General features: G+C 37.9%; 1 protein-coding gene across 8 annotated transcripts in view; it reads right to left on the bottom strand.

Moving 5' to 3' along the window:
• LOC125028004 (GRAM domain-containing protein 2B-like) overlaps window positions 1-10,000 on the bottom strand; it is a 255,962-nt gene that overhangs the window by 183 nt on the left and 245,779 nt on the right. For all 8 annotated transcript variants that reach the window (XM_047617256.1, XM_047617258.1, XM_047617259.1 and 5 more), the window contains 6 exons: window positions 7,341-7,444; window positions 4,732-4,947; window positions 3,812-4,208; window positions 2,693-2,888; window positions 1,971-2,076; window positions 1-1,771 (listed from right to left, as the gene is read on the bottom strand). The exon at window positions 1-1,771 is cut by the window's left edge and continues 183 nt beyond it. In XM_047617256.1, the coding sequence (XP_047473212.1) occupies window positions 1,688-1,771; window positions 1,971-2,076; window positions 2,693-2,888; window positions 3,812-4,208; window positions 4,732-4,947; window positions 7,341-7,444 (1,103 nt within the window). In that variant the 3' untranslated portion in view covers window positions 1-1,687. The remainder of the gene's footprint in view (window positions 1,772-1,970; window positions 2,077-2,692; window positions 2,889-3,811; window positions 4,209-4,731; window positions 4,948-7,340; window positions 7,445-10,000) is intronic.

The following is a 10,000-nucleotide window of genomic DNA, read 5'->3' on the forward strand; positions in this document are numbered from 1 at the left end:
TTAGAAATGTGTCAGTTCTATAGGTTTAGTAATATACAGAGATGGTAGAATACAATACATATGTTGTCATTATATTTTGTTTAAAAATATGCTTGTCATTATTAAGCTTCAGGTTTTGAACCAAGATTTCTGATAGAGAATAAACTATTGCATAACAGTATGCATGAAAATTTATGGTGTTCCACAATCCCATGTTTACTACTCATTCTGAACATAAAGAAAGGAAAAAGTTTAAAAAGTACCTGAAAATCAACCTCACTGTTTTCATAATAATCAATTGTATAAGCAGAATTTAAATAGCTGAAAATTTTTACATGGTTACATAACTCTTTAGTCACTGCTTCAACAACTTCAGCGAAGGTTGCTGAGATCGTCAGGTTCTTAACAGCTTAAGTACAGCTATTGCTTCACCCTTGAGCTGAATATCACAGCTAAAAGTGTACACAGACAAAAAAGAAAGAAAAGAAAAAAAAGAAAAAGAAAAAAGAGATACAACATGCATGACCAATGAGCAGTTGCTGATAACAGGCAGAACAGGCACAACATTTAAACTCCAGAAAGGAAACATGTTGGTTCTAATACCACATGCTAGAGGATAGAAACATGTTAGTGGTTATAGTTAACAATCTTTGGTCCACAATATCAAGGTTGGGAGGGATTGTGTGCAAAAGCCATTCATAGGATGGTTATGTATAATAATACCCATCTATGAAAAATAAATTATGGGATTCCGTGAACCAATATCACTTTGATATAAATATCAAATATTATAAGATAAGCAAGATGTTTAAGTTGTCTAAGATCACAACCATATAATTCTAGGACTGAAAAAAATTCTTCTCAGTAATAAGATACTTTTAAGATAGATATTCTTGAATAACCATTCATGCATTATCAAGGTAAACTTTAATTCAGCCTGGAAGCCATAATTGCTGTTAAGACATCAGTTAATGATTGACTAGATATATCCTCAACATTTAAAAATTCTGCATTTTCATAAATCTTATGAGGGCATGTCTCAATGTCACATTTTCATATATTTTCCTTTAAGCTATTTAACCTTAACCCATAAACAAAGGCTGTACATAAATAATTGTCTTTTCTGTAAGACATATAACAACCCTTTGACTAGACAGCTGACACACTGGAAAGTCATTTTACTTTGAGCAGTGTAGATTATCTCTCACATTTTTTGATTAGTAGTCCATTTAATATCAATGTTCAGTGATGATAATAAAACACTTCCATATCAGATCCTCTGAAATAAACCTGGAAAAATCTTAACAAAGAATCAAAGTCCTGATTCTTGAACAGCTATCCCATTATCAGAAAATCAATGTGCAAGCATGTGAAAAGTAAATATTTTTGATTGTTGGTGTACACTGCAATAATAACTGAAATCACTGGCATATACCCTTAGTAATTAAGATAATTTAAACAATCATTCTTCTTTTAAAGACTACATTTTACATTAGAGGAACAATTACACATACACAAAGAAAAATAAATCTTTTAAATTTTACTATCATACTGAATTTCATCTAGCACATTTCTTTCCTATTTTCTTTTCTTCACTGTCCTCAGAGGTAATCAAACCCATCAGATATTCTAAAATAAGTGGAGGGGAAACCTGACTCCAGTAACCAGGGATCCAGTTTGAGGTGCCACAACCCCACTGAACCTGTTGTTACGTATTGTCTGGTATCTGTGCTGTACTGACAGGAGGTTCCTTGTTGAAAAGAACCACCAACGCTTCTAATGACTGCCGAACCTTTTTGGTAGAAAAGAAAAACAGTTAGTGTAGCAATAAAATATAACCATGAGATGTAATCATTCTGTGCAAAAAGTTAAGCAGAGCATTCTATGTTGGTTTCCTTTCAAACTAACATGTATCAGTAAGATGTTGATCCATTTCTTTTTTAGGGGGGAAGTGGGACAGAAATGAAGAAAGAAAAAAACATTTTACTTACTGTAGCTATATGCTTTAATTGTATGCTTAAAGTTTTTTCAATCTCACTTGATGCTGCAGCATGTAGTCTCTGTTGCATTTGTAGCACCTCTTCATACATACCATTACTGAAAGGCAGGGAAGAAATTAGAGTTTTGTTAGAATCAAAATGTCTGTCCTTTATGGGTAAAGAGAAAATTTATGTACATAAAGTACATAAATGTACTTATGCTGCACTTGACAGGGTAGGTGATGACTGCAGACAAGTTGACAAAGGTGATCATATTTGATGATAGGTTGGTGATGATAATTATCTGGTAGGTAACAGCTTGGACATGATAAAGATTTCAAAAGTGAAAGTTTGTGATAAGAAATGTGATAACCTGGTAATAAAGATTATTTGAAACATTAACATTATTCAGACATGAACTCAGCCAATCATCATCAACCACTAAAGTGCAGTTTTGCCTCAATTTAAAAAGTATAGCATGTACCTATTTTCCTTTTCTTTGATAATAGTATCAATATCTGTACATGTCAAGTCTTTTTTTTGCAGAAATACAACTGAAATCAACATGTTTAGGGCTGATTTGGGAGGAAAACATACAAATTACCTGACATACAAAGTTCATTTATCACCTTACACTTAAAACCATTATTCATAAAATTAATATTAACCAAAGTTTCTTCTGCTATGATTTAGAGTATTAATTATCTTACCCTCATTAAAGAACTCATACTCACTATTCATCATATTTCTCTAAGCCAAGTTGTTGGCTTAAAACATCTACTCTGTGAAGCATGAATGCTGCTGATGCAAAGAGTAAGAGTAGTAGCAAAGTAGATATGATGAGGAGTATTGAAGTCCTTGGTAGAGACCAGAGTTCCTTTACCCCTTCTCCTATAAGCTTGACTGGGATGCTGCCAACCTTGAAACAGGCTGTGTGAGAGCAGTGACATTTTAATCTTTTAAATGTCACAGAATGAATGAGGTTCCAGGCTGTTAATCATCTGTGTGTGTGTGTGTGTGTGTGTGTGTGTGTGTGTGTGTGTGTGTGTGTGTGTGTGTGTGTGTGTGTGTGTGTGTGTGTGTGTGGGTGGTGTGTGTGTGGGTGGGTGGTGTGTGTGTGGGTGGGTGGTGTGTGTGTGGGTGGGTGGTATGTGTGTGTGTGGGTGGTATGTGTGTGTGTGGGTGGTATGTGTGTGTGTGGGTGGTATGTGTGTGGGTGGTATGTGTGTGTGTGGGTGGTATGTGTGTGTGTGGGTGGTTTGTGTGTGTGTGGGTGGTATGTGTGTGTGTGGGTGGTATGTGTGTGTGTGGGTGGTGTGTGTGTGTGTGAGTGGTGTGTGTGTGTGTGGGTGGTATGTGTGTGTGTGGGTGGTATGTGTGTGTGTGGGTGGTATGTGTGTGTGGGTGGTATGTGTGTGTAGGTGGTATGTGTGTGTGTGTGTGGTATGTGTGTGTGTGGGTGGTATGTGTGTGTGTGGGTGGTATGTGTGTGTGTGTGGGTGGTATGTGTGTGTGTGGGTGGTATGTGTGTGTGTGGGTGGTATGTGTGTGTGTGGGTGGTGTGTGTGGGTGGGTGGTGTGTGTGGGTGGGTGGTATGTGTGGGTGGGTGGTATGTGTTGGTGGGTGGGTATGTACATGTGTGAGTGTGTATATGCGTGTATGGGGATATGAATGGTACTAACTCTCTCTGTTGATGTCTTTGCTGTTATAAGTCAAAATATCATATCATATTCCTTTTAGTGTATCATAGCTTTGTAGCATATGCCATTTTCATGATGAGTTATACATATATTACAGTTTAAATAAATATTAATATTGGTATAAACAATAAAATATAAGGGTAATATCTTACTCTTGACTAAGCTTCCTTGTGTGAACCACTCAAAGAGTACTCCTACTCCTCCCCCTGAACCTCCTCCTGCACCTCCTGGCTCTTCTGTTCCCGCTTTTGAACTGGATAAGCTCCCACGGCGTAAGACAGTCGTACAGTTTGGAGATCCAGGAAGATTATGACCCGGAATACCAGCAGTACTAATGGTGGAAGCAGTGGCAGTAGTGTTGGAACTACTTGTAATGCTTGAGGTGGTGGTTGCTGTGCAGCCATCTCGGATCCAAGGAGTGGTTGTTGTGGCAGTGACTCCCACCAGGTCAACTACTGGGCTAGTTGCAAGGAATCCGTCAGCCTGATCCTCCTCCATAAGACTCTCTGCACTGGCTGAGACTGAGTCTTCCCCATCATCATCAACAGCCTGTGTAAGATGTATGATAAGATATATGATCCAGTCATCTTTAGTGACTTCGGATAGTTTCCGTGGAGCTTATATAAAACTTTGTTGTGAAATTTGAGAGATTTGATTAAAAAACTGATATTGTTTCTTTTCTGACATAATAATTCAGTATTTAGTTTTAGACAATTCTAGATATAGGAAAAACAAAATATCACTGAATACCCTAGAAGTAGGATGTAGGTATTATCCTTGATGTAAAACGAAATAAAACTAAAATCTTTTGTTCTGATTATTAGAATCTACAATATAGATAGAACTTTCTCAATGCAGGTTAAGTCCAAGCTGGTGCATCACTACTACACAATCAATCCTTGGAGAAATTATGAATTTATTTCACATCGAGGGATATATATCAATATTATTCTACCATAATGAAAATTGTGTCAGCCAAATAAGCTAGGGAATGTAATTGCTTATCTTACAACTCCCAATAAAAAAAAGTCTAATAAATTTCAACTAATAATACCTTAAACTATATACTTACCACCTGCACAGCAGATGGCGGCTCACTATCACTGTCTCCAATTTGCTGCGCCTTCTTCAGGATGTGGTTCATAAGCTTGTATGTGGAATCCCGTGATAACAAAGACCCAAACACATAGCTCTTCCCATCCACCATATGGAGTCCAACGGCATTTGGAATAATTTTTGCAGTTCGTTCTTTCTGTACACTAGCAACCTGACTCACAGGTATCAGTAGCTAATGGGCAAAAGACAAAGATATGGTATTAGCTTAATTCAACCTCATGATTAGAGATAAAAAGGATTAGAGAAGTGAAGCCTTAGTTATCAGAAATGTCATTTAAGAATCATGAAGATAACTCAAGGACACTGAGTAGATAACTTGTCTGTTACCATTTGGCTCTAAGAGAATACAAGGATTATGTATATATATATATATATATATATATATATATATATATATATATATATATATATATCACTGATATGAAAGCAGTGAATGGAATATGCATATACTGAATACAAATATTCAATTAGTTGGAAAGAGTGCATGGGAAAACAACATGAAAATAACCTCATGAATCCATGCATTGAAACCCAGAGAAAGAAAAGAGAGGAATATATTCATATGTCAGGGTCATATGAAACCCTATCACTATCTATCAAAATGTGTGTGTGTTTGGGCATGTACATGCCTATGTATGTGTGTGTGTGTGTGTGTGTGTGTGTGTGTGTGTGTGTGTGTGTGTGTGTGTGTGTGTGTGTGTGTGTGTGTGTGTGTGTGTGTGTGTGTGTGTGTGAACGTGCGTGTGAACGTGCGTGTAAACGTGCGTGTGAACGTGCGTGTGAACGTGCGTGTAAACGTGCGTGTGAACGTGCGTGCGTGTGTGCGTGCTTGTGTGTGTGCGAGTGTGCGTGCGTGTGTGCGTGTGTGTGTGTGTGCGTGTGTGCGTGTGTGCGTGTGTGCGTGTGTGTGTGTGTGTGTGTGTGTGTGTGTGTGTGTGTGTGTGTGTGTGTGTGTGTGTGTGTGTGTGTGTGTTGCGAAATGTATGCTCATCCCATACTAATCCCGGAAAGGCCTTTGGTACCCAGCAACATACACAAAATCTGTAAGCATTCATCCCTGGTATTCAGCGAATCATTGTCCAGCACCATGCATTTGAATTCACTAAAAATAAAAAATTATGTGTCCATTCATTCGTGCAACATCCCCCTTCCTGTAAACGGTCTAACGTAAAATGTAACTCGGCTGATAAGGCCACGAGCGTTTGAATGGGCGCGTGACTGCCCATTGTCCCGCCGAAGGGCGCGCAGGCCGCCCGATGGCGTCATCGATCTCACTCTCACGAGAACGCCGGTGCAGCCACATGCGGGCCTTGCGCTGCCTAGGGCGGCTGCTTGGACACGGGCGAGGAGCTGCATTTGGGACTTACTGGCTTACTACAAGAAAATTTAGGCTTTTCTTACTCAAAAACACACATGCTTGTATCTATTCATTCATATATATATATCTGTCTAACCAGTGGTTCCTGCTATTTTCGTGTGGCAACTCTCTTAATATTTTATGAATAGCTCCTTCTCTTAAGCTGCTGTTTGTGTGTGTGTTTTTATGCGAGTATATTGTTACTGCATTTATTCACCAATGGATCACTTAGTAAAAGTTTACTTCACACGACAGCATTAATTTCATTAAATGACTAACAGACTTCTTATCCATACGTTATGTCCTACTGATCCACACACACTAACACACACACACACCACGCACACACACACACACACACACACACACACACACACACACACACACACACACACACACACATATATATATTTATATATATATATACATATACATATACACCATATACATATACATATACATGCACATACATATACATACATGAAAAGGTAAGAAATGAATATGAATCGTAACGTTTCGAACTATTCACGAGTTCCTCTTCAGACGAAAAATAAACCGAAACGCATCAATGAATCGGTAATTACGTATGTGTTTACTTTTGTTGTGGGAAGTAGGTACACGTTACTGTGTTTGTGTCACATACGTACATACAAACATACATACATACATACATACATACATACATACACACACACACATATATACACACACACATATATCCATACAAACTTTCATACCACGGTCTATATTTGATAATACTGATTGGATAGTCTGCCATCTCTTTGAGTCGTAATAAAGAAAGGGAAGGTTATTCATCATTGGATCAATCATACCCTGTTTCAGGAAAAGGGAGAAAGGGAGAGGAGTATGTAGGCATGTAGACTCATGTCATGTTTTTTCGGATGTAAGTGATCACGATGCGGGGAGTAGATTAGTTTAATTTAATGGGTGCATAACTATGTAACTTCAGTTGGGGAGATGAGAGAAAGAGCGAATGTGCACTTCATGAACAATTATCTGTGGGTTTAATCATCAGAGTGGACAACGAGACTTATGCAACAAAAACATGAACGAACTTTATATGTTTTATCCCAAACTGGTTATAATTAAGAGATGCATACAACAGAATATTTCTCGACACTGTAACTGGCGACCAACACCGTATCCCAGCTGCAACGGGGAGGAGCAAAGCCGCGATTGCCACTTACCCTGCTCACGTGTCCGAAGATCTTAGAGTAAAAGGCGAAGAAGTTGGGCGTGATGTAGAGAGTCCCTTGCAGCAGGATGTCGGACACCAGGGCGCACGCGAAGTCTGTGGAAAAAGAACACAAAATGTCATATTATTGTATAAATGCATATATACATATATTATATATATTAGTACGTAAACCGTATATCAAGCGTATACGTGTATGTATGTATATCTGGAAACAATAAACGAGCATTTATATGACGGCGCTTCATTTATCACGTGGATTAAACAACCAGTTCGGACGTTTTGCCGATAATTGGAACAATGTAATCGTTTTGTCAACAATACAACGTCTCAGACATATAGCGTTCATATCTTCTCCCTACACGCGAGGTCCAACGCCGGCCCTGGGTTAGGAAAGCTCTTGGAACTCGTATTGAACTATAATGCTATAACGCTGAAATATTGAGTAACATAAATCATGGGCGCGAAGGCCATGTGACTGCTTCGCTTGTAGATAATCAGAAAAAGACAAAGTTGAACATGTGTAAGGCAAGTGTTGTATAGGCAATTATGTATGTGTTTACTTTTGTTGTGAGAAGTAGGTATACTGTAATCGAGAAAAAAAAAAAACCCTGCATGATATGAGTTCAGTGTCAGAATACGCAACTTCATAATATTATGTAAATTATGTCTTTAAATGTGCTAATAAAATGTGAGTTACTTGGAGAAAACAAGTCGATTTATTTTTCATTAGATTTTAGTTTAAAGATTCGTATTATGATAACATAGAATATTTGTGAATTTCCAAACACTATTGACCGTACACACTCAACTAAACACTGCATTACACTTCCTCACATGCACGCCAACATACACTAATACATTTCACTGACTCACATAATCCACCTACACAGTAATATTTTCTAACCCGAGGCACTTTCAAAATGTCACAGTGAAGTGTTGCGCTAAGCTATGACGTAAATGAGTGTGCACATCCCAAGCGAATTGACCTAAAGTTCGTCTATGAGAAAATGCTAAAACAAAATAAAGGAGAGGAAAAACGAAAACTTGGAATAAATAAATGTTATATAAGAACTTCACAAGCCTCTCCACATCATCACCCGGAATAAAAACAGTTTGCATGAAACTGTTACAGAACGAAAGTCACGTGTGACGAGCGTAATTAGAAGATAATAGTAACAAACCTTGGCTAGTTAGTATGTATCATTCCTCTTTCCTGAAACTAGAGCTACTCACGCGATCCGAGCAGTGCTGATCCATAGATAAACAGGTCGCCCTTTGCAATATCAGTACATGTATACTAAAATCACAAGTGTACTAACGCTATATACTCAAATCACTGTAAACATATTAATTTCACATTAGTCAGGTTAAACAACGAAATACAAATTCATATCTTAATTAGTTGCAAAATTTCTTTTACACGTTTTTAAGCTTCTATGAAAATTAACGTTAGTAATAAATAATACAAGATTAGCAGGGGATGTACACGGTAATACTATATCTTGACAGCAACCCTAATACCAGCAACATATAGTGAAAAATAATGGACGGCATTAACAGGAGTCTACACAAGTGATGGTTCTGGTACCGCCTGTATCGCCTGTATCAGGCCAGTTATGAAAGCATGACAATTATTGTGCCATATCACAAGGGGTATCATACTGTGATACATACATTATTGTTCTTAAAATAGGTTAGACGACTCCCAACGTCATTGTTGACATTTACAGGAGTAAGAAAATCACTTTTCAAATTTTGCGTTCTCACTTGTCCGCTTTATTCAATAATTATTTGCCCTAAAGCGCATGGTTTTTCTTGTATATAAAAATATAACGTGAAAGAATAGTATGGTTAAAGAGTATAATCAAACTGTTCAGTTTATTTGAGCACACTGTTTCATCTCACTCGCCATATCTTTTCCCTAAGAGCACGAGTCCCTGAAGAACTACAAGTCCATGGGGAGGCTGTGGCCGAACAAATGGCCGAAGGGCATTTGGCCGAGCGACTCTTCATCGACAAATATTTCACTGAACAGATATCCAACCGAATGGACATTAAGCCGCTTAAATATTCCTTGTATGTATATATATATATATATATCCGTGCTAAATAATAAAATATATCAAATGATGTATAATGAGATGTACCTTAGGGTAGTATAAGATGAACTGTTCTTAAATTTTAAAAGATTGTAGGCAACTCCTCTCCAGAAATCGATCCAAGGACACTTCTCATATTTCTCAGCAACAGTATTCAGTCTTTCGTTAAATATCTCAGACCCTACGCCGCTCCTGAGTCAGTGTGGGAAAGAGAAGTCACACCTTACTGCTCTTTTGTTAGCTCTGAAACTAGACGGCAAGCGGTGGGGAAGTAACTGCCATTATCTGCTCCAACCAATTGCTTGTCTTTCTGTTTGTTTTGCGGATAATATTGGTTGTTTCTATCAGTACGATAACAAGTGACACATTATGAAAATCCCAAATTGCCCAAATTCATTGGAAGGAACAACAAATTCATCAGCTGTTTAGTCGCTGTTCGGCCGTTCATTCATATGACTCTCCTGCTGCATTTTTATTCAGCTGAAATCCCGATTGGTGAAATATTCATCGGTCAAGTATCCGCAGTCTGTCTATCCGGAAGATATGCAAA

The sequence above is a fragment of the Penaeus chinensis genome, chromosome 8 (genome assembly GCF_019202785.1).
Source record: "Penaeus chinensis breed Huanghai No. 1 chromosome 8, ASM1920278v2, whole genome shotgun sequence".
Lineage (NCBI taxonomy): Eukaryota > Metazoa > Arthropoda > Malacostraca > Decapoda > Penaeidae > Penaeus > Penaeus chinensis.